We start from the raw sequence: 26,043 nt of genomic DNA, 5'->3' as shown, positions 1-26,043 counted from the left end.
ATACCTGTCTGTTCAAACTAAATACCTGTCTGTTCATTGTGTGCCAGAGTCTGTTCAAACTAAACACCTGTCTGTTCATTGTGTGCCAGAGTCTGTTCAAACTAAATACCTGTCTGTTCATTCTGTGCCAGAGTCTGTTCAAACTAAACACCTGTCTGTTCATTGTGTGCCAGAGTCTGTTCAAACTAAATACCTGTCTGTTCATTCTGTGCCAGAGTCTGTTCAAACTAGCTAAATACCTGTCTGTTCATTGTGTATCCGAGTCTGTTCAAACTAAATACCTGTCTGTTCATTCTGTGCCAGAGTCTGTTCAAACTAAATACCTGTCTGTTCATTGTGTGTCAGAATCTTCAAACTAAATACCTGTCTGTTCATTGTGTGTCAGAATCTTCAAACTAAATACCTGTCTGTTCATTGTGTCAGGATCTTCAAACTAAATACCTGTCTGTTCATTGTGTGTCAGAATCTTAAAACTAAATACCTGTCTGTTCATTGTGTGCCAGAGTCTGTTCAAACTAAATACCTGTCTGTTCATTCTGTGCCAGAGTCTGTTCAAACTAAATACCTGTCTGTTCATTGTGTGTCAGAATCTTCAAACTAAATACCTGTCTGTTCATTCTGTGCCAGAGTCTGTTCAAACTAAATACCTGTCTGTTCATTCTGTGCCAGAGTCTGTTCAAACTAAATACATGTCTGTTCATTCTGTGCCAGAGTCTGTTCAAACTAAATACCTGTCTGTTCATTGTGTGTCAGAATCTTCAAACTAAATACCTGTCTGTTCATTGTGTGTCAGAATCTTAAAACTAAATACCTGTCTGTTCATTCTGTGCCAGAGTCTGTTCAAACTAAATACATGTCTGTTCATTGTGTGCCAGAGTCTGTTCAAACTAAACACCTGTCTGTTCATTCTGTGCCAGAGTCTGTTCAAACTAAACACCTGTCTGTTCATTCTGTGCCAGAGTCTGTTCAAACTAAATACCTGTCTGTTCATTCTGTGCCAGAGTCTGTTCAAACTAAACACCTGTCTGTTCATTCTGTGCCAGAGTCTGTTCAAACTAAATACCTGTCTGTTCATTCTGTGCCAGAGTCTGTTCAAACTAAATACCTGTCTGTTCATTGTGTGTCAGAATCTTCAAACTAAATACCTGTCTGTTCATTGTGTGCCAGAGTCTGTTCAAACTAAATACATGTCTGTTCATTCTGTGCCAGAGTCTGTTCAAACTAAATACCTGTCTGTTCATTCTGTGCCAGAGTCTGTTCAAACTAAATACCTGTCTGTTCATTCTGTGCCAGTCTGTTCAAACTAAATACCTGTCTGTTCATTCTGTGCCAGAGTCTGTTCAAACTAAATACCTGTCTGTTCATTCTGTGCCAGAGTCTGTTCAAACTCGATCCTCAACATCTCGTACTCCTTCCTGACCTGTGCTAGAGCGTCCTCCAACTGTATACATTCCCCCCTCAATTTCTTCTGTCCTCCCAGCTCATCACTCTGGAGAAGTCATTTCATAAATTAAACTTTATATAATTTAAAAACATTACATCACAGTATCAACCTTCAAATTAGTAGAAAATCTTAAGAATTTCCTTCAGCGATATATAAATCTGCAATTGATACATTATTTCTTTAAATAGGTGAAAATTTCAGAAAAATAACAGTTGAACATAACACATCATTACAGTAAAACTTGCCTCCATCTGTTCCAGGTGTCGGAGATGGGTATTTTTACTGTTCTGAAGTCGGCTACTCGACTCCTCTATCTGAGTACGGAACTGCATGTTGTCGTTATAGAGGACAGAGTACTGTGATTGTAGGCACTTATATTCTGTTGTCTCCACGATCACACTCTCAGGCAGGTGTTGGAGCTGTTCAATAAAGTTTACAATTATAGTGATTGATATTCACTAGACTCCCCGGCAGGTGTTGGGATGATAAATGCAAATTGTGTGTGTGTAATACTATATATTACTCTACATTGTATGCTATTAATACCGGATGGTTTTTTTTTGTTAATATTATTATAATACGGAGAGAACTTAAAATAGGCTTAATTGAACAAAGATATACCTCCCATACCCCTCATCAACTAAATCTATCCAAGGGTTCATCAGCTCCCCTCATCAACAAAGTCTGTCTAGGGGTTCATCAGCTATCTTATACACATTGTCAAGCTTTTCATTTTGACTTGTAAACTTGAACGAAGACCACCAAAATCTAATCAAGTGTAGAACTTGATGGTGTGATGTTATTGTTTATAATGAACTAAATCTGTCCAGGGGGACATAAGTTATCTTGTACACAAGTTTATCACAGATATATTCACAAGTGATTACTTTATATACCCCTTCACTAAGTTGGGAGGTGGGAAGGGGGTATGATTTAAACAGCTGTGATCACAAGTGGTTCAAGACAAAATTACTTGTGTCTACAAATTTCATGCAATGTTTCATATAAATTCAGAAGAGCAAAGAATATGGACATAACAATTTCATTTGCAATGAATACACGGAATTTCAAAATAACAAATACATTTACTAATTATCATATAAAATATGAATCTGGACTTGATGAACTCCAGAAATAAAAGAAGCTATTTTTGTGGTCCCCAGATTTTTATTATGAGTGAAGTTGACTGATGTCGACTGAAATAGATGGCCTTTACTTTCCTTTAACGGTGAGTTTGAGACTTACATCCATTTTTAATTTTTCAATTTCTGTGAGAGCCTCCTGATGTTCTTTACTGAGTTTCTCTAATTCTGTCATCCTGTTGGTGGCAAGTTCTCGCTGTTCCTCCAAGTCCTGTATGATCTCATCAAACTACAAATCATAGAATTAGCATTTAAGCCTTCGCAAGCAAATAAATCAAAAGGGAGTGTATTAATTTTGAGGAATTCCATTTAAACTATGCAGAAAGACTTCATGAGGTTTGAAAAATATCACATTTATAGAAATTAGAAACATTAACAGGACAAAGTAAGCCATCCACATAAGGACGGAAGACAGTAGGGACAGAAAACAGTAGGGTCAGAAGACGTATGTGAGAACAATACCTTATATTTAGGTTAGGGAAACAATAGTAATGTGAGAATAATACATTATATTTAGGTTAGGGAGACAATAGTAATGTGAGAATAATACCTTATATTTAGGTTAGGGAGACAATAGGAATGTGAGAATAATACCTTATTTTTAGGTTAGGGAGACAATAGTAATGTGAGAATAATACCTTATATTTAGGTTAGGGAGACAATAGTAATGTGAGAATAATACCTTATTTCTAGGTCAGGGAGACAATAGGAATGTGAGAATAATACTTTATTTCTAGGTCAGGGAGACAATAGGAATGTGAGAATAATACCTTATTTCTAGGTTAGGGAGACAATAGGAATGTGAGAATAATACTTTATTTCTAGGTTAGGGAGACAATAGGAATGTGAGAATAATACCTTATATTTAGGTTAGGGAGACAATAGTAATGTGAGAATAATACCTTATTTCTAGGTTAGGGAGACAATAGGAAAGTGAGAACAATACCTTATTTTTAGAAACACCTGTAATACTCTTGCCGCCCTCCACAGGTATGATGGTAGTTGTGTCCTGGTAACCCTGAAGTTTCTGACAGGCGTCGGCCAGGTGTCGATCCAACTTCTCCGCCCGAGAGTCGGCCTTCTCATAGTTGTACTCCAGATCATCCATCTTGTTTTTCAGCTCGGCTATTTCTGTCTCTGCTGCTGTCAGCTTGTCTTGTAACTCTGACACCTGTGTGAAGTTATATTAACTTTATTTTGAAACTGACAACACCCTAAGAATATAAACTCAAATTGGCTTCACATCTATGATCTATGATGACAAACCATCAGAAGTTGGGATTGTTACATCTCTATAAAACAGTCATGTATCAACAAAGTTAAACTTGTACTTTTCAGTAATATAACTGTTCATTTTATCACGAAAGATCACAAAGGATGACTTTTTGCATTCTTCAGCAGCAAAAATATTAACAAGAGGCCCATAGGCCCTAACAGCCATCTGACAAAGATTTCCAGCAGAAACACGCCCCTCCACCCTAAAGGGTCAAACCTGCCTCATTTATATAAATTCTAACTGCTCTCCTCCATTAATGTTTCAGACCAAATAAGGTTGTAATCCATTAAGGCACTAAGAAGGAGTAGTACATTAAATAAAAATTTGTGGCCCTGGCCCTGCCCCTCTGTCCCTTGGGTTTAACAAGCCTCATTTATAAACATTCTGATTGCCCTCCCTCAATGATGTTTCAGATCAAATTTGGCCAAAAACCACTTTGGCATTAAGGAGTTGTGATTTGAAAGAAAACGTTTACACATGACTGACAGCTCATGATGACAGACAAACCACGATGGTTATATATAGGTCATCTTTGGGCCAGGTGACCTAAAAACACCATTATTTTTATCCTTTTAACATTTAAGATCCCAGGGGTTAGGTGAAGACGTTGTACTTGTCTAACTTTAAATATCTGAGTAAATGTCAGAGTAGAGTATTAATAATGATAGAGATTAGTTCTTTGATAAATAATGTACTGTAAACGTACTTAATCTGATGCACTCAAATTTTAGCACAAAACCACATTAAAACAGATTATAGGAATGATGAATTAGTGTACCAACAATGATTGTCATAGGAACCAATGTAGATAAACTACAATTAAAAAATAGATATGTTAACAGTATTCATTTTATAACAGTAATTCTTTTCAGAATTTTTCTAAAAGTCAAATCTACAATTTCAACAAAATATCAAATTATTCTAATTAAAAAACAATGGCCTAGATGCATGTTTGTCTTTGTGGTAAAAGGAAGTGGAGATAAATTAAGTAACTATGAACTTTGACCCTGAGAGTATGTTCATTATGAACTCTGACTTTGAGGATAGGTTAACTATAAACTGTGACCTTGAGCGTATGTCAACTATGAATTGTGGTCTTCAGAGTGTGTAAACTATGAACCCTAACTTTTAGAATATTTTAACTATGGACTCTGACCTTGAGCGTATGTTAACTATGGACTCTGACCTTGAGCGTATGTTAACTATGAATTGTGGTCTTCAGAGTGTGTAAACTATGAACCCTAACCTTTAGAATATTTTAACTATGGACTCTGACCTTGAGCGTATGTTCGTGGTGGCGCGCATGGAGGTGTGTGACCATGTTGTGGATCTGTTTGTTTTCCTGCTGTAAGACCACCAGTTCATTCTGTACTACGTCACGGAGAGATAAGACATTCTCCTCCTCCGGTACCTCCTCCTTCACTTCATCTACTGGTTCTTCTTTCACCTCAGTATCTCCCTCCTCCTTCACTTCCATGGACGTCTCTGGTTTGATGTCCTCCCCCTCACCTTCCTCTTTAACACTGGCTGTTGATACATCACCTTCACAAAGGAGGAACATACATACAGAAACATATATAGATCATCTGCCCAGAAATACGTCAGTCTCAAAATCTGATTTTCTCACATAAACCACTGTGTCTTGGATACAGACAAAATGTTTTTTTTTTAAATAATTAACTCTTTTAGCAACCTTTCAAATTTGTGGTCTTTACTGGAAGATGCCGACTGATTGGTCCTTTGCCCATCACGCTTTTCAAACTTCACAGTTGTCACTGCCACTCACTAAAATGACGACTTACATCCGAGTGATGCTAATGCTAGCGTTATGTTGTTTGTCATATATATATCGTACTGAATGAGTAGAAGCTAGTTTAATGAATATCTACAAAGAATTACGACAAAATCATTTGGTAAATTGACAGCAGGTACGACTTGAGCTGCTCACCATATGCATGTCACTAGTGTATAAGTTACAACACATTTTAACATTTTTTGTTGCATGCACAAGTTATATGCATTCCTATTATACTTCAACCATAAACTTTGATAAATTATATATATACAACCATTTTTAACAGTTTAATTGTGTTTTTCTCATTGACAATGCCCCAGAAATAGAAATTAAAATCTGATTACACCATTTTGTTGTCTTATAACCTGACATAAACCAGCTGATTTCCGACCATCAGACTAAATGAACATGCTTTTAACACAAGAAATATTTCATTGAATCAATTCCTACATTAGCCTAGGCTAGCCATCAAGTAACATGAACATGTTTCTTAACATCAGTTCAACGTCAGGAAAGAAGGCATGTTTACTGTGACGTCAAGACATCATGAATTATACGGGAACACTTTTCTATGACATCTCAAGACGTCCTCAGTACAGAAGGAGATAATCTGGCAATAACACAGATGTGTACTGTTAATTCTGGAGTAAATTTATGTATGTAATAGTATGTCTGATACTCTCATTAATTAACTTTTCTACTTAGACTTTTTAATCAATAGAGACATAAAAACTTCTGTTAACAATATGAAAGTCATCAAAACATATACCAGCTCCTTGTTCTGCCTCTGTCTTGACTTCTGTCCCTTCAACTTTGACAGACTCTGGCACCTCTTTCTTTATATCGATGACCTCTGGTTCTATCTTCACCTCTGTGATTTCATTGGCAACAGAAGCCATTTCGTGAGCTTTGGCCTCAGTTTCAACTTTGTCCTGGATAGCCTTGTTGAGTTTCTCATTTCTCTGGAGAAGCCTGTCGAAGGCCTGTAGTAGTTTACCAATGGCACGCTTGGAGAACTCCACTCGCTGTCCAAGTTTCTGCTCCAGTTCCTGTTTGTCCCAGGTCGACAACAGGGTAAGGAATGCTGTTGTTGCATCACTCTCGTCTATCAACAGATAAATAACAGTTGTCATAGAAATAATACGTCTATCAACAGGTAAATAACAGTTGTTATAGAAATAACTATCAACAGGTAAAAAACAGTTGTCATAGAAATAATATGTCTATCAACAGATAAATAACAGTTGTCATAGAAATAATACGTCTATCAACAGGTAAATAACAGTTGTTATAGAAATAATACGTCTATCAACAGGTAAATAACATGTACAGTTGTCATAGAAATAACTATCAACAGGTAAATAACAGTTGTTATAGAAATAATACATCTACCAACAGGTAAATAACAGTTGTCATAGAAATAATACGTCTATCAACAGGTAAATAACAGTTGTCATAGAAATAATACGTCTATCAACAGGTAAATAACAGTTGTTATAGAAATAATACGTCTATCAACAGGTAAATAACAGTTGTTATAGAAATAATATGTCTATCAACAGATAAATAACAGTTGTCATAGAAATAATACGTCTATCAACAGGTAAATAACAGTTGTTATAGAAATAATACGTCTATCAACAGGTAAATAACAGTTGTTATAGAAATATCTATCAACAGATAAATAACAGTTGTCATAGAAATAATACGTCTATCAACAGATAAATAACAGTTGTTATAGAAATAACTATCAACAGGTAAATAACAGTTGTCATAGAAATAATACGTCTATCAACAGGTAAATAACAGTTGTCATAGAAATAATACGTCTATCAACAGGTAAATAACAGTTGTCATAGAAATAATACGTCTATCAACAGGTAAATAATAGTTGTCATAGAAATAACTATCAACAGGTAAATAACAGTTGTTATAGAAATAATACGTCTATCAACAGGTAAATAACAGTTGTCATAGAAATAATACATCAACAGGTAAATAACAGTTGTCATAGAAATAATACATCAACAAACTGAAACTAAACAACATTAAACTTCTCTTAAACTCTCAACAGCAAATTAACAGAAATAATGTATTTTCTCTGCCTATAGCTTCTGTATTGTAATACATGTTATGCTTATATTTTATATATCATTTACATGTAATGCGTATCTTTTACGTAATACATGCTATGCTTGTAATTTATGATATTTAGGAATTTTCCCATTTCTCCTATAGTCAGCGATGAGAGCAGCTGAATGTAAACAAGAGGCCCATGGGCCTTAACGGTCACCTGAGATTTGAAATATTTCAGTTAATTTAATTGACCCTTTTTGGCCCCACCCATCAGCCCCTGGGGGTCAGTCAGGGCCAACATGTGCATGCCATCAAACTGTCATCCCATGCTGATAATGTTAACCAAGTTAGAATGAACTCCAATCGAAATCAAACAAATTAGAGTCAAAAATGTGATTTCCCTATATAAACTATAGAAAATTATACCCCCTCCCCAGGGGCAAACGTGAGACCCTAGGGTCATGAAATTCACACTTTTGGTAAAGTACCTTAAGACCCTTCCATTTATGAAGAGTATTTGATTCCATCATATCTGAGAGTAGAGAAGAAGATTTTTGAAATTTCAGTCAATTTGACACTTTTTAGCCCCACCCATTAGCCCCTAAGGGTCAGTCAGGGCCAACATGTGCATGCCATCAAACTGTCATCCCATACTGACAATGTTAACCAAGTTAGAATGAATTCCAATCGAAATCAAACAAATTACAGTCAAAAATGTGATTTCCCTATATAAACTATAGTAAACTTTGTCTCAGGTGACCTCAAAAGTCTGAAATCCCAATTTGTAGTGTGATTTCTATGATGAATTATATTACAATTAACATTACAGCCAACATGAGAAACAAGAGATCCCAGAGGGATCTTGGCGCCCACCATTGAATGATCTTTATAGGTTCCATGTCAGATTGATCTTTTCCCTACTTTTCCCTTCCTCTAAGTCTTACTTATCTGTGTAAATTCAGAAACAGCCCTCTAGTACTTTTCAAACAAGGGGAACCTATATACAGAATTTAAGATTTAGCTATAATGGCTGTCTGTCGGCCATGTTGTTTTCGTATTGGTCCCAATATGCAAAACTAGGCACTGAGGGGAACCTACATATGAAATTTGAAAAAGATCCCTTCAGTAATTTCACAGAAATAGCGATAACAAACTCCAATTGTCAAAATCCAAGATGGCTGCCTGTCGGCCATGTTGTTTTCCGATTGGTCCCAAAATGCAATATGCATAACTAGGCACCAAGGGGAACCTACATATGAAATTTGAGAAAGGTCCCTTCAGCACTTCCTCAGAAATAGCGATAACAAACTCCAATTGTCAAAATCCAAGATGGCTGCCTGTCGGCCATGTTGTTTTTTGATCGGTCCCAAAATGCAATATGCATAACTAGGCACCAAGGGAAACCTACATATGAAATTTGAGAAAGATCCCTTCAACACTTTCTCAGAAATAGAGATAACAAACTTTGATTGTCAAAATCCAAGATGGCTGCCTGTCGGCCATGTTGTTTTCCGATCGGTCCCAAAATGCAATATGCACAACTAGGCACCAAGGGGAACCCACATATGAAATTTGAGAAAGATCCCTTCAACACTTTCTCAGAAATAGAGATAACAAACTTTGATTGTCAAAATCCAAGATGGCTGCCTGTCGGCCATGTTGTTTTCCGATCGGTCCCAAAATGCAATATGCATAACTAGGCACCAAGGGGAACCTACATATGAAATTTGAGAAAGATCCCTTCAGTACTTCCTCAGAAATAGCGATAACAAACTCCAATTGTCAAAATCCAAGATGGCTGCCTGTCGGCCATGTTGTTTTCCGATTGGTCCCAAAATGCAATATGCATAACTAGGCACCAAGGGGAACCTACATATGAAATTTGAGAAAGGTCCCTTCAGCACTTCCTCAGAAATAGCGATAACAAACTCCAATTGTCAAAATCCAAGATGGCTGCCTGTCGGCCATGTTGTTTTTTGATCGGTCTTAAAATGCAATATGCATAACTAGGCACCAAGGGAAACCTACATATGAAATTTGAGAAAGATCCCTTCAATACTTTCTCAGAAATAGAGATAACAAACTTCAATTGTCTAAATCCAAGATGGCTGCCTGTCGGCCATGTTGTTTTCCGATCGGTCCCAAAATGCAATATGCACAACTAGGCACCAAGGGGAACCCACATATGAAATTTGAGAAAGATCCCTTAAGTACTTTCTCAGAAATAGAGATAACAAACTTCAATTGTCTAAATCCAAGATGGCTGCCTGTCGGCCATGTTGTTTTCCGATCGGTCCCAAAATGCAATATGCACAACTAGGCACCAAGGGGAACCCACATATGAAATTTGAGAAAGATCCCATCAGTACTTTCTCAGAAATAGCGATAACAAGAATTGTTTACGGACGGACGGACGGAGGGACGGACCACGGACCACGCACGCAGGGCGATTTGAATAGCCCACCATCTGATGATGGTGGGCTAAAAAGTCTGAAATCAGATTTTCATCTGAAAATTCTCATGCCTGAATATTACTTAAAGTATTCTTTCATCTATAGAGGAACTTTTCAGTATAGAGGTATAGAGGATTACTGTGACCTAACATACAAAATAAAATCAGAGAATAAAGTAAACGCCATTACTTTTGGTTTCCATTTCATCTGCCGTTTCTGCATCAAACCTCTGCAACAACACACGAGCATCCTCGTCAAGCTGAAAGTACAAATCACACAGGTATGTTATCATTTCTAGTTTTCTACCACTGAGAACTATCGACCAAATATTTATTGTAAAGTTTTGTAACTTTCAATAGTGATTGTTATTCTGGTAAGACAAAATGCCGCTGTACTTTTCAGGAATAAGACTAGTATTGAAATATGAGACTTAGTAATAGCAACTTATATTCACTGATTCTAGCTCTTTTGTCACTGCAGGCAGGGTGTAATGATCAAATGAGGTGACTGAATTTGGGATATTATCCTTTCTCCTTTTTTCTTCCTAATGTCTCCATTGACAATGCCTCACTTATTGCCTTTGGTTGAGCATTCGCCCCTGTGAGGAAGGCTTTGGGTTCTGCCTCCCCCGGCCGAGACATACCAGAGTTAGTAAAATGGTAGTCTCTGCTCCTGCTGAGTGTCTTCAACAGTATGCTTCAGTGAGGTAGCACTATAATGTCGACATCAGTTTTGTACTATCACAAGGAGACAAACACGACATAACACAACCTCTTTAAACACACAAACTCACCACAGACATGCCATCGTGCACACAGGGGAGGCCATCATAAAGGACCTTAGCTGTTGATGGGGCGTTAAACAATACAAAACCAAACCAGCTCAGTTTCTATACAATTTGGGAGGTATTTAATGATGAAGCTGAATATTAAACCTTATCTATATAAGTCATCTCCACTAACCAGATTCCAGTATCTGTTGACTATCATAAGGACAGCATCGTCAGTGCACTGACGATTCTCCAGCTGATCGATTCTTTTTCTCAGTTCATCTTCTGCACGTCGACGAAGCTCAATCCTTTCTACCAACTTCTTGTTCTGGAACTTCAGCACCTTCATGTCCAGTTCCTCCTGTAAACCACACATCAATATGTTATCATATAAGCTTCAAACACAGTAAAGAACATTGGTATTTAACAAATGAAAGTCAAGTGTAACTGTTAAAATGAAAGAAATACAAGAGATCTGGCTACAAAGAGGTTAAGGAGTCCTACAGATAGTTCCTTGTAGTAATGACAGTACTCTTGTTAAAGGTGACTGAATATACAATGTTATATATACTCAATATCTATATTGCTGACAATGGCAGGTGTAGTCTAGATCTACGATCACACAAGTATGGGTGTGTAAAATACTTCCTAATAAGAGCTTGACCAAGTGTAGACTGCCCCGATTGAAGTCACCCACAGTCAAACATCAGCTTCGGAATAAGGTGACATAAACACCATCGCTTAGAGAAGTCAGCTAGTCATGTACATTCAAAACAGTACTTACCAGGTTATAGACTCGGCCAATACTGACAACAGTACTTACCAGGTTATAGACTCGGCCAATACTGACAACAGCACTTACCAGGTTATAGACTCGGCCAATACTGACAACAGTACTTACCAGGTTATAGACTCGGCCAATACTGACAACAGTACTTACCAGGTTATAGACTCGGCCAATACTGACAACAGTACTTACCAGGTTATAGACTCGGCCAATACTGACAGGATCAAACCTTGTCATGGACTTTTTGGCAGGAGGACCACCTGAGCCTGCGGCCTGATCCTCAGCAGGCCGCTTGGTGGCCATGATTGGGAACAGATGTACCCTTATGGGTTCTGGAATGAATAATATAATTTTTAGATAAATTCAGACAGCAATTGTGGTTATTCAGTCTCCTAAGTAAAATCATTCATTCATGGTATTTTGAATTCCAAAGATTGAATTGTATATCGATTATAATTATGAACTCTTACTAAATGTGTCCTGGAATAAAGCATCATAGTTTTCTGTAGATATACATCTTAATAATGAAGATTCTGGCTTCAAGGTGAATTTTCAGATGATGCTACTGTGGGTGGATTTTATGCTGGAAAGTTTGATTACCATACAACGAAAATATATAAGAATTTTTGTCTAAAGCAAGTGTGATACGTTATTGTCAGGCTTTGATAATGAAATTGTTGATATTTCCTCTAGCCACTGATGAGCAATTCAACGCAAGGTGAAAAATGGCATGGATGAAATCTAATGAAGGGAATCAAAATATCTGATAGACTTACTAGCTTATCCATCCTCTTTTTGATGTGCACATATGACACTTGTGACCAGATATGATTGTAAAAACAGGGAAAATCAAATGCCAGCAGAGTACTACAATGATATTCAACTCAAATCAAGTGATAAATGGCATCCTAATTAATTAATATTAATCAACTGTGTAAAAGAAGCTTGATCAACCAGCTGAGTGAATGCCTGGTTGAAATCATATATTTAAATGTAGCACTGTGTATATGGTCTTTTACATTATATAATTAGGTCAATCTGCTTACATTTGTTCTAAATATATATTCAGTTTTGTGAAAGGTGAGAGTACAGGTCATCTTTGGCAAGTAAGAATTTCATTTCAGTCTGGAGGTAGGGTAATCATTTAAAGATCATATGTTAGTAATGTTACTACCTTCAGCACCAGCTGATGCATTAATTGGCCATATATATGTGTAATGGAACTGGACTGGGCTAACTGTGATCATTAATTTAATATACCATCACTGTGGGTATTTTAGTTGGGCGCCAATTTTGTAACAGGAGAGTAGAAAATGTAGCGACCAGACCAGAGTTTGAACCCGGAACCTCCGAACACTAGCCAGTTGCTCTACCAATTGAGCTACCTGGTCAATGATGATCGACCCAGTCCAGTCCCGCCACACACCTCCCTGCTTTTTTCCAAGTCTTCACCCTCGAAGACACACGAGACCCTTGTGCCATCACTGTGGGTATTTTAGTTGGGCGCCAATTTTGTAACAGGAGAGGACAAAATGTAGCGGCCAGACTGGGGTTCTCGAACCCAGGATCTCCGAACAGTAGCCGAAGGCTCTACCTGATCACCAATGATCGACCCAGTCTAGCCCGAGTATTCTCTGGCCCTGTCACCATGTCTGGTGCAGGGCCAGAGCGCACTATTATATGAAAACGTAAAATTATCCGACACCGTTTGGTGTCGCTAAAAAATTTGGTGCAAATACAATATAATCGGGTGTGACATAACACCTACCTTACATGTATGGATAAATGAGATATTTATTTACCCCGGAACACCCATTTAGTCCCATGTAGGTGGTTTATTACGTCCATATTGACCCTCTCTTTACGCTAGCTATATAGTCAAAATTTTGTACTGTTGACCCACCATTTTGTAAGTGACAGTACGACTAACCACCCGAATCGGAATGCAATGGACCGAAAAGACCACATATCAATTATTGTGTTTTTCTTCTTGCATAGTTTAAATTAAGAAAACTAAGCTTATTATTTCCCAAAACCTGTTATATTAACTTCAAAAATTCATTATTTATAAATTATAAGGGGTAAAATATATAAAAATAAATCTTGTATTTTTTTTTTTTTCGCTCCATCGCGTACTGATTAGGATAGGCCGCCTGCGACCTACATAGTTAACAAGATGGCGTCGAGTCGAGTATGAAATTTTGAATTTTGACTAGCATAAAGCGAGGGTCTATACGGACAGAATAAAGCACTTAGATGGGACTAAATGGGTGTTCCGGGGTAAATGAATATCTCATTTATCCATACATGTAAGGTAGGTGTTAAAATTCTTAGCGACACCAGGCTGTGTGTGCGTGGGGGGTATTTAACAAGGAAGATTACCAGAACTCATTCCCTAGATCCAACAGGGAATGGAACAAACTCTCAAAAGAAGTAGTGTAACCGTTTGAGATGTCTTCTGTTTTTATCAAACATGTACCGAGTTAATTACACTTCAGTGAAGTGCAACTCTGTAGAAGGAAGAATAAAAACGTGCAGAGTTGAGTTGTGATAGTCCACTCCTGACAGTATATGAAAGGGGAAGGAATAATTCAGACTACAGTACAGGTTGAGGGGGGGGGGGGGGGGGGGTTAACCGCTTACCAGAACTCATTCCCTAGATCCAACAGGGAATGGAACAAACTCTCAAAAGAAGTAGTGTAACCGTTTGAGATGTCTTCTGTTTTTATCAAACATGTACCGAGTTAATTACACTTCAGTGAAGTGCAACTCTGTAGAAGGAAGAATAAAAACGTGCAGAGTTGAGTTGTGATAGTCCACTCCTGACAGTATATGAAAGGGGAAGGAATAATTCAGACTACAGTACAGGTTGAGGGGGGGGGGGGGGGTTAACCGCTTAAACGTTCAGTGATCAAGATTACTTTTCAGAATGTGCAATGTGCTATTTTTAAATGCAAACTGTGGGACATGATCTGATATATTCAGCCCACCTCAAAATATCGAATTATTACGATACTTATACATACATTTCTTCATAAATCGTAAGTTAAATATCTTATTCTCTTGAACGCATCCATCTTGAAAGTCCCCGGATGAAATTGTAGTCGGAACCACTTTGGAGTTTACATTCTATGATCTGTTATACGGATCCTCTCTGACATTTACCCTTTTCTCTTAACTGTTTTACACCTGTCATATGAGGATATCGAGCGGTAGGATTTATACACTGTTTTAGCGTTGTTTGTCGTACCTAAACGTGATGACGGATACAGATGAATTAGATATCAACAAATTCTTCCGATTTCTTCAGGTAAAAGATAATTCATAAGCCTAGTTATGTATTTGACAGGCCGAATACACTTTTAACAGTGTAGTGTAAGCTTACATTCATTAGTCAGGTACTGGTCAGCTGACAGTCAGGTAACAAGAACGTTCATCCACTTCTACTCCTACCAGATGATTGGCCTACCTCAACATACAGAGTATCATCTCTGCATCATCTTTTATAAGTAATTTAATGTATCATACAATTTAAGGTAAATAGAGTGTCACAGTAATACTTATAATATAATGTAGATCAGACACAACCAGGTATGACAAAACATCATATCGGTCTGAAGCTAGCCAGGTGTGAAACAGCTCACCTGATGACAATATACCAGGCTGACAATCACAGAGTTTTCTGTAGGCTGTACACTTCGGATTGTAGCCCGAGTTTCCTCTGGCCCTGACCATCCCGAGTTAAATTCCTCTGGCCCTGACACCATGTCTGGTGCAGGGGCCCTACTAGCTGCGATAACATAACTCTGAATGACGGACGGCAACCATCTCCTGCCGGAGAGCAGTGTAGGCAGGGTATGAATATTCGTTCTAGGACCCTACATCAGACATGGGGCTACTGAGATGGTAAGCCCTTAGTCCAAATGTAAGTTACATGCTCCATGGGTACAACAGACGGATCTGGAATCCTTCAGGACTAACCTTGCTAGTCACCATGCATCTAGCCTAGATAATTAAGCAACCTGATTTTATCTTATGTTATGAAAATTAAAAGCCTCAAATGTTTTTAACTTTAATTCCTATTACATGCCACCTCCCAGGGTCAACTGCACTCAATCCTTTGAGTCTGAACCTTGTCTAGGAAGAAGAAGAAGAACAGAATGGTTACCAATCCAAGAGCTGGCCACGCTCAACGTTGCTTAACATTGGAAGATAGACATAATACTCTAGCTATTGGAGTCCAGCTGAAATACCCATTTCCATGAATTATCTCACAACAAATTAGGTAGAGGTTCAACATGGCAAGAAACTTTTGACAGGCGCCATCACAGTCTTCACAATAATGTCAGATGATAAATGGCGGACCAGCAGCCTCCTGTATTGTAGGAGTAGGTAATCTCAGTTTGTACATGACCTTGAGCTTATACTGCTGACCTTCATCTGGCCTGTGCATTCATGCATATGCTTTACCACATTTTGTGTATTTTTTAATTTTCTAACCATGCTATTAACATTGTACTGTTTACCATAGGAATCATTCCAATCGGTCAACTGAAAATATATTGCATAACAATAATTTATGACAAATGATTACAGCCATGGGTGGAGAGAGTTAAGAGGGTGGAAGAGGAAGATATCTCGGGAGAGAGAACTAGTCTTTATTAATGTGTACTTCATTGTGAGTACTTATCATATCACTAACACTGGAGATATTACAGTTATGACACCTGTTGGATACAAGTAACCTGGCCACCCTATGCTGAATTGTTCCAGGAGCTGACAGCATACCAATAGGCTAAAGGGAAATTCCCACTAGCCTGAACTTATAATGTAGTAAGGGTATATTTACCTTAAGTCTCCATATTTACACATGTACCCACAGACATATTGTTTACTGCGGATGGCAGAGTGGTACCTTCTGAAATCAGGTATCATATTACAGAGTTACGGCTCCTTGTTACACACTGAAGTTTGTGTCAAGGTATGGGGTTATGGATAACTCACAATGTTTTCAAGTTTGTTATTGTGCCGATGTAGTCATTTTCTTTAAACCCCTAACAGGTCAGGAACATCTGTGTGGAATTAATCTAGATTTACATGGTCTGAAACAGTCACAATTATAGTTATTATCAGATTGTCAAGTATAGTTGAATTGAGATTTGTTAAGTCACAGATGCCAATTAAAATACATGGCGAAAAGATTTTGAGTGTGTCTTATACAAATTAGCAACGATTCATCTTTGGTAACCACAATGATAAGCTATATTTCTAATAACACTACTAAATACGAGAATATTTTGCCACAATTGACAGAATATCCAATTGAGCATTTCAAGTTTTCTTGTGCTGTTACAATAATCTCCTTGTAACTTTAAATCTATTAATGATTTATTTCTGATGATGTTTGTAACCTATGTAGAGAACAAATGATTTATACGTAGCTATGTCATGTAGGGCCTGTTTGAAGTAATGTACCACCATGATTATACACCTGGAGAAATTCTTTTTAACCATATACAAAATGTATGTAGAATTTCAAGCCATAGACCTTGGTCTTTCTCATGGATACTAATTATTCATAGCATTTGGAATATTCATGAAAATCAGCTTAATAACTCACACTCGCTCAGAATTCATTTGTAGTATAACTCAAAGATACATGTTGATATATTGCATTAGGCTATTATATGTTTATGGTTTAATTATAATGAATTCATTATATTTAATGTTTTTGATGGCACGTACAAAAGATTATTCAGGACAGAAATAAAATGTTTTAATACATAACAAGGATTTGTGTTGGGCCATCTCATAATAAATGGTATAGTTCTACATATATGTACTTAATTTATATACAGAAACTTCAGTACATGTGGTATATAGTTCTACTTAATTTATATACAGAAACTTCAGTACATGTGGTATATATAGTTCTACTTAATTTATACAGAAACTTCAGTACATGGAAAAATTTTATATACGCTGGATTTTAAATATCTGATAACCAGTGGAATCCACTGTTTATGTAACAAAGTTTGGTTCTGACATTGTTTCCTAAATTGTGTCACACAACTGCACAACATTGGAATATGGTTCATTGGAAACGTATAGCACTTTGTGGTCCTTACATGTTGTTATGGTGTTACAGACATTGTACCTAGATGTGTATTGTAATGGTGTTATTGTTATGGTGTTACAGACATCGTACCTAGATGTGTACTGTTATGGTGTTATTGTTATGGTGTTACAGACATCATACCTAGATGTGTATTGTTATGGTGTTACAGACATCGTACCTAGATGTGTATTGTTATGGTGTTATTGTTATGGTGTTACAGACATTGTACCTAGATGTGTATTGTTATGGTGTTATTGTTATGGTGTTACAGACATCGTACCTAGATGTGTATTGTTATGGTGTTATTGTTATGGTGTTATTGTTATGGTGTTATTGTTATGGTGTTATTGTGATGGTGTTACAGAAATCGTACCTAGATGTGTATTGTAATGGTGTTATTGTTATGGTGTTATTGTTATGGTGTTACAGACATCGTACCTAGATGTGTATTGTTATGGTGTTATTGTTATGGTGTTACAGACATCGTACTTAGATGTGTATTGTTATGGTGTTATTGTTATGGTGTTACAGACATCGTACCTAGATGTGTATTGTTATGGTGTTATTGTTATGGTGTTATTGTTATGGTGTTATTGTTATGGTGTTACAGACATCGTACCTAGATGTGTATTGTTATGGTGTAATTGTTATGGTGTAATTGTAATGGTGTTACAGACTTCGTACCTAGATGTGTATGAGGCGGCCCAGGAGAGATGCTACATGGTCTGTATCCCACAACAGACCTCTCTCACCAACATCAACATCAACAAAAAGTTTGTGGGTAAGTCTGGTATCAACTTTCACTGTCATAGGATTTTTTTTTTGAAATTCATGTTAAAGATATTTATGTGATATGATAGAATATTTCATATCATCATTTACAGTATTACATTCATTTATTAAAAAGGTGCTTTTTGATTAAAAGGTTATCTTTGTGAATGATGGAGTAAGATAATGTTTGTGTGTAATATTTTTAATGTTTTTGATATTCTTAACTCATTTACTAGCTACACATGTTACCATAACATAAGTAATTGTGGTAAAACAGGCTATAATCAGGGTTTATCATCACAACAAACTGGTATGATAAGCTTTACCCAATCCATGTGATTTTTACCAAACTGTTGTGAGTTTTAGCGAACCAAGTCTGTGGTGTCACATGATATCTAAATGATGAGGCATGGCTGAATATTCCAGTGTGGATGCAGAGCGGCAGATCTAGAGTTTTGCAAATTTTCTGTACATATATGATATATATTCCATCACAATTAAGCATAAATAGGAATATAAGCTTCTTTTATTCATAAATCTTATAAATCACTGTATAACACACATTTGATGTTCGAATGAAGGATTACCCCTTTAACAAATTCTAAACCTGTTATATTGGGTCAAGTTTTATTTTTCTTTTAGGCCAAATTCTTACCTGTATTCAGACCAGGTTTTACCTGTAATAGTCAGACTAGGTTTTACCTGTATTTAGACCAGGTTTTACCTGTATTCAGACCAGATTTTACCTGTATTCAGACCAGGTTTTACCTGTATTTAGACCAGATTTTACCTATATTTTGACCAGATTTTACCTGTATTTAGACCAGGTTTTACCTGTAATAGTCAGACTAGGTTTTACCTGTATTCAGACCAGGTTTTACCTGTATTCAGACCAGGTTTTACCTATATTTTGACCAGATTTTACCTGTATTTAGACCAGGTTTTACCTGTATTTAGACCAGATTTTACCTGTATTTAGACCAGGTTTTACCTGTATTCAGACCAGGTTTTTACCTGTAATACTAAGATAAGTGTTTCACCTACAATCTCTCCTAATTATTTGTATCAGACAGCCATACTCAAATCATTCATTAACATATGCATTATTTTTTTCAGAAACTCACATACTGAGACCATCTCCATATTTCCAAAGGTATGAATCTCACTGGAAATGCTTTCACTGTCACATCTGACACCATCTTTGTGGGGTCTGAATTAAAAATCTATAAAAAAAATTAATATGTAAATTTTGTTCTGACTTTAAGAAAATGTTACCATTATTTATTTCTAAGTGAATGTTAAAGAAGAAACATACCTGTGTTTTTACTGGAACAATACACATCTGTTTCAGTGAATTCCTTACTCTCAAGTCAAGTGAAAGAATTGTTCATCTAGAAGAAAATGGAAAGGAACTTCGAACAGGAGATGGTAAGTTATCTGTGAGTGATTATGAAGTGGATGTACAACATGTTAAATCATCTTAAGTTGTTCCTGATTCTACTGACACATGATACTTCTAACCAAGCATAATGTACGACCTTGTATCATTGTGGTTGGGGATTACCATTATGTACGACCTTGTATCATTGTTGGTGGGGATTACCATAATGTACGACCTTGTATCATTGTGGACGGGGATTACCATAAAGTACGACCTTGTATCATTGTTGGTGGGGATTACCATAAAGTACGACCTTGTATCATTGTGGACGGGGATTACCATAATGTACGACCTTGTATCATTGTGGTTGGGGATTACCATAATGTACGACCTTGTATCATTGTGGTTGGGGATTACCATAATGTACGACCTTGTATCATTGTGGTTGGGGATTACCATAATGTATGACCTTGTATCATTGTGGACGGGGATTACCATAATGTACGACCTTGTATCATTGTGGACGGGGATTACCATAATGTATGACCTTGTATCACTGTGGTTGGGGATTACCATAATGTACGACCTTGTATCATTGTGGACGGGGATTACCATAATGTATGACCTTGTATCATTGTGGTTGGGGATTACCATAATGTACGACCTTGTATCATTGTGGGTGGGGATTACTATAATGTACGACCTTGTATCATTGTGTTGATGGGGATTACCATAATGTACGACCTTGTATCATTGTGGACAGGGATTACCATAATGTACGACCTTGTATCATTGTGGGTGGCGATTACCATAATGTACGACCTTGTATCATTGTGGTTGGGGATTACCATAATGTATGACCTTGTATCATTGTGGTTGAGGATTACCATAATGTACAGCCTTGTATCATTGTGGACAGGGATTACCATAATGTACGACCTTGTATCATTGTGGACGGGGATTACCATAATGTATGACCTTGTATCATTGTGGACGGGGATTACCATAATGTATGACCTTGTATCATTGTGGACGGGGATTACCATAATGTATGACCTTGTATCATTGTGGTTGGGGATTACCATAATGTACGACCTTGTATCATTGTGGGTGGGGATTACCATAATGTATGACCTTGTATCATTGTGGGTGGGGATTACCATAATGTACGACCTTGTATCATTGTGGTTGAGGATTACCATAATGTACAGCCTTGTATCATTGTGGTTGGGGATTACCATAATGTATGACCTTGTATCATTGTGGACAGGGATTACCATAATGTACGACCTTGTATCATTGTGGGCGGGGATTACCATAAAGTACGACCTTGTATCATTGTTGGTGGGGATTACCATAAAGTACGACCTTGTATCATTGTGGTTGGGGATTACCATAATGTACGACCTTGTATCATTGTGGGCGGGGATTACCATAATGTACGACCTTGTATCATTGTGGACGGGGATTACCATAATGTACGACCTTGTATCATTGTGGTTGGGGATTACCATAATGTATGACCTTGTATCATTGTGGACATGGATTACCATAATGTATGACCTTGTATCATTGTGGGCGGGGATTACCATAATGTACGACCTTGTATCATTGTGGGTGGGGATTACCATAATGTACGACCTTGTATCATTGTTGGTGGGGATTACCATAAAGTACGACCTTGTATCATTGTTGGTGGGGATTACCATAAAGTACGACCTTGTATCATTGTGGGTGGGGATTACCATAATGTACGACCTTGTATCATTGTTGGTGGGGATTACCATAATGTACGACCTTGTATCATTGTGGGCGGGGATTACCATAATGTACGACCTTGTATCATTGTGGTTGGGGATTACCATAATGTACGACCTTGTATCATTGTGGTTGAGGATTACCATAATGTACGACCTTGTATCATTGTGGGTGGGGATTACCATAATGTACGACCTTGTATCATTGTTGGTGGGGATTACCATAAAGTACGACCTTGTATCATTGTTGGTGGGGATTACCATAATGTACGACCTTGTATCATTGTGGTTGGGGATTACCATAATGTATGACCTTGTATCATTGTGGACATGGATTACCATAATGTATGACCTTGTATCATTGTTGGTGGGGATTACCATAATGTACGACCTTGTATCATTGTGGGTGGGGATTACCATAATGTACGACCTTGTATCATTGTTGGTGGGGATTACCATAAAGTACGACCTTGTATCATTGTTGGTGGGGATTACCATAAAGTACGACCTTGTATCATTGTGGTTGGGGATTACCATAATGTATGACCTTGTATCATTGTGGACATGGATTACCATAATGTACGACCTTGTATCATTGTTGGTGGGGATTACCATAAAGTACGACCTTGTATCATTGTGGACGGGGATTACCATAATGTACGACCTTGTATCATTGTTGGTGGGGATTACCATAAAGTACGACCTTGTATCATTGTTGGTGGGGATTACCATAATGTACGACCTTGTATCATTGTTGGTGGGGATTACCATAAAGTACGACCTTGTATCATTGTGTTGATGGGGATTACCATAAAGTACGACCTTGTATCATTGTGTTGATGGGGATTACCATAAAGTACGACCTTGTATCATTGTTGGTGGGGATTACCATAAAGTACGACCTTGTATCATTGTGTTGATGGGGATTACCATAATGTACGACCTTGTATCATTGTGGGTGGGGATTACTACAATGTATGACCTTGTATCATTGTGTTGATGGGGATTACCATAATGTTCGACCTTGTATCATTGTGGTTGGGGATTACTATAATGTATGACCTTGTATCATTGTGTTGATGGGGATTACCATAATGTACGACCTTGTATCACTTTTGTCTCATTTAGAAATTTTAAGTAAGATACATATTCGTTATAAATAGATAAAAATGAGAAATAAAAACAACTCAAGAGTATTAGAATCATTTACTATATAGACAACACTTAAAATACTACCTTGATTTATTTGATTAGGATTCCAATGCCCATGTAAAGTAAAGATACTGACCGAAGAACTAGGCTATAACAAGGTAAGGATGGATACGTAATATTTCGTCAGGAAAGCATGGTTTATGTAAGGAATTTGTTACACGACCAATGTATGTTTATACATGACAATGACCAGTACGGTATGTACACTGTCACCTTCATCAGACAAATGACAAGTACGGTATGTACACTGTCACCTTCATCAGACGAATGACTAGTACGGTATGTATACTGTGACTTTCATCAGACTTATGACCAGTACGTTATGTACACTGTCACCTTCATCAGACCAATGACTAGTACGGTATGTATACTGTGACTTTATCAGACCAATGACTAGTACGGTATGTACACTGTCACCTTCATCAGACCAATGACAAGTACGGTATGTACACTGTCACCTTCATCAGACAAATGACCAGTACGGTATGTACACTGTCACCTTCATCAGACGAATGACTAGTACGGTATGTATACTGTGACTTTCATCAGACCAATGACCAGTACGTTATGTACACTGTCACCTTCATCAGACCAATGACTAGTACGGTATGTATACTGTGACTTTATCAGACCAATGACTAGTACGGTATGTACACTGTCACCTTCATCAGACCAATGACAAGTACGGTATGTACATTGTCACCTTCATCAGACCAATGACTAGTACGGTATGTACACTGTCACCTTCATCACACCAATGACTAGTACGGTATGTACACTGTCACCTTCATCAGACCAATGACTAGTACGGTATGTATACTGTGACTTTCATCAGACAAATGACTAGTACTGTATGTACACTGTCACCTTCATCAGACAAATGACTAGTACTGTATGTACACTGTTAGGCGCATGATTCTTTTTATCTATATTAAGACTACAAGCTATTCAAAATCTGACTTAGAATTTTGTTTTTATGTTTTAAATCAGGACTATAAGCCATTTAAAATCTTGGTGATAGAAAAACCTCTGGACACTTTCAGCCAAGTGACTTCTTCACAAGTAAGTATTAACCCAGATTGAGTGATGCTACTGTTGTCTTTTGTCAAAGGCAAGTTTTATTCTGAATTTTGGAAGTTCAATTCTTTTGTGTATGGTGCTATTATTGGCCGAGTCAGACGACAAAGGGCCAGTCTAGTTTATAATTAGTCAATAGAGGATCATACTCCTGGGCCTCAGGTGAGGGGAGCTGGTTCTCAGGTGAGGGGAGCTGGGCCTCAGGTGAGGGAAGCTGGGCCTCAGGTGAGGGGAGCTGGGTCTCAGTTGAGGGGAGCTGGGTCTCAGGTGAGGAGAGATGGGCCTGAGGTGAGGAGAGATGGGCCTCAGGTGAGGGGAGATGGGCCTCGGGTGAGGGGAGATGGGCCTCAGGTGAGGGGAGCTGGGTCTCAGGTGAGGGGAGCTGGGTCTCAGGTGAGGAGAGCTGGGTCTCAGGTGAGGAGAGCTGGGTCTCAGGTGAGGAGAGCTGGGTCTCCGGTGAGGAGAGCTGGGCCTCAGGTGAGGAGAGCTGGGCCTCAGGTGAGGGGAGCTGGGCCTCGGGTGAAGTGAGCTGGGTCTCAGGCGAGGGGAGCTGGGTCTCAGGTGAGGAGAGCTGGGTTGGGTGAGGGGAGCTGGGCCTCGGGTGAAGTGAGCTGGGTCTCAGGCGAAGGGAGCTGGGTCTCAGGTGAGGAGAGCTGGGCCTCAGGTGAGGGGAGCTGGGCCTCAGGCGAGGGGAGCTGGGTCTCAGGTGAGGGGAGCTGGGTCTCAGTTGAGGGGAGCTGGGTCTCAGTTGAGGGGAGCTGGGCCTCAGGTGAGGGGAGCTGGGCCTCAGGTGAGGGGAGCTGGGTCTCAGTTGAGGGGAGCTGGGTCTCAGGTGAGGAGAGCTGGGTCGGGTGAGGGGAGCTGGGCCTCAGGTGAGGAGAGCTGGGTCGGGTGAGGGGAGCTGGGCCTCGGGTGAGGTGAGCTGGGTCTCAGGTGAGGGGAGCTGGGTCTCAGGTGAGGGGAGATTGTTCTCAGGTGAGGGGAGATGGTCCTCAGGTGAGGGGAGACGGTCATCAGGTGAGGGGAGATGGTCCTCGAGTGAGGGAAACTGGGTCTCAGGTGAAGATCTGAGGTGTGTGGTGAGATCCCTCCACAGGATGTTTTTCGATTCTCAGGGAGCTGTGGCCAAAGACTCCTGCCACGTATACTATTTTGACCTTGGCAAGTCACTTACACTAATTATTCTAGTCATCTTGCAATCTCCCATACATGCATGTTGTTCTTTAATGTATAGTCACCAGCTATAACAAAGAGACCCCATCTCAAAATGACCTGACTGGTCCCAAGTGATCATTGAGATTATCGATTGGACATATTTGAGAATGATTATGAAGATGTCACCTAGATTCAATCATTACTAGATGAATACCTGAATATACTACATAGTTCTTTTGAATTGTCGATGTGTTATCCTACATGTATTTACATTTCCAGACAAGGGATAGAACTGGAAGTGAAAGAATTTCTGACAAGGATGCTGCTTTGTCTGTATCAGAGTAAGTAACACTTATTCGTTCCTATTATTCTTTCCTGATAAAATCTATATTGATAGTTGTACAAGTTAAATCTGTATTGATAGTTGTACAAGTTAAATCTATATTGATGGTTGTACAAGATAAATCTATATTGATGTCTGTACAAGATAAATCTATATTGATAGTTGTACAAGTTAAATCTATATTGATGGTTGTACAAGTTAAATCTATATTGATGGTTGTACAAGATAAATCTATATTGATGGTTGTACAAGTTAAATCTATATTGATAGTTGTACAAGTTAAATCTATATTGATAGTTGTACAAGTTAAATCTATATTGATAGTTGTACAAGTTAAATCTATATTGATGGTTGTACAAGTTAAATCTATATTGATAGTTGTACAAAATAAATCTATATTGATGTCTGTACAAGATAAATCTATATTGATGGTTGTACAAGTTAAATCTATATTGAGGGTTGTACAAAATAAATCTATATTGATGTC

General features: G+C 38.1%; 2 protein-coding genes across 2 annotated transcripts in view; one reads left to right on the top strand and one right to left on the bottom strand.

Moving 5' to 3' along the window:
- Window positions 1-14,834, bottom strand: part of LOC117333651 (E3 ubiquitin-protein ligase Bre1-like) — a 41,760-nt gene extending 26,926 nt beyond the window's left edge. Inside the window, exons 1-10 of the mRNA XM_033893056.1 lie at window positions 14,769-14,834; window positions 11,935-12,074; window positions 11,149-11,316; window positions 10,376-10,445; window positions 6,427-6,762; window positions 5,139-5,404; window positions 3,533-3,757; window positions 2,690-2,815; window positions 1,690-1,863; window positions 1,354-1,489 (exon numbers count right to left, since the gene is read on the bottom strand). Of these exons, the coding sequence (XP_033748947.1) occupies window positions 1,354-1,489; window positions 1,690-1,863; window positions 2,690-2,815; window positions 3,533-3,757; window positions 5,139-5,404; window positions 6,427-6,762; window positions 10,376-10,445; window positions 11,149-11,316; window positions 11,935-12,045 (1,612 nt within the window). The 5' untranslated portion in view covers window positions 12,046-12,074; window positions 14,769-14,834. The remainder of the gene's footprint in view (window positions 1-1,353; window positions 1,490-1,689; window positions 1,864-2,689; window positions 2,816-3,532; window positions 3,758-5,138; window positions 5,405-6,426; window positions 6,763-10,375; window positions 10,446-11,148; window positions 11,317-11,934; window positions 12,075-14,768) is intronic.
- A 94-nt stretch (window positions 14,835-14,928) lies between these two features.
- LOC117332363 (putative uncharacterized protein DDB_G0284213) lies at window positions 14,929-25,558 on the top strand. Its single transcript, XM_033891250.1, has 7 exons — window positions 14,929-15,052; window positions 18,536-18,641; window positions 19,748-19,784; window positions 19,983-20,059; window positions 23,024-23,079; window positions 23,972-24,043; window positions 25,493-25,558. The coding sequence occupies exons 1-7, from the start codon at window positions 15,002-15,004 to the stop codon at window positions 25,556-25,558; spliced, it is 465 nt and encodes a 154-aa protein (XP_033747141.1). The 5' UTR covers window positions 14,929-15,001.
- Window positions 25,559-26,043: the final 485 nt, after the last annotated feature.

This window comes from Pecten maximus, chromosome 8, assembly GCF_902652985.1.
Source record: "Pecten maximus chromosome 8, xPecMax1.1, whole genome shotgun sequence".
Classification (NCBI taxonomy): Eukaryota; Metazoa; Mollusca; class Bivalvia; order Pectinida; family Pectinidae; genus Pecten; species Pecten maximus.
This window is presented reverse-complemented; position numbering and strand designations above follow the sequence as displayed.

Excerpts from the sequence above, each read along its gene's own strand:
- LOC117332363 (XM_033891250.1), top strand. The coding sequence starts at position 15,002 with ATGACGGATACAGATGAATTAGATATCAACAAATTCTTCCGATTTCTT. Across the intron at positions 18,642-19,747 it reads CATCAACAAAAAGTTTGTGG|AAACTCACATACTGAGACCA; the intron begins GTAAGTCTGGTA and ends TATTTTTTTCAG. Across the intron at positions 20,060-23,023 it reads GGAACTTCGAACAGGAGATG|GATTCCAATGCCCATGTAAA; the intron begins GTAAGTTATCTG and ends TTATTTGATTAG.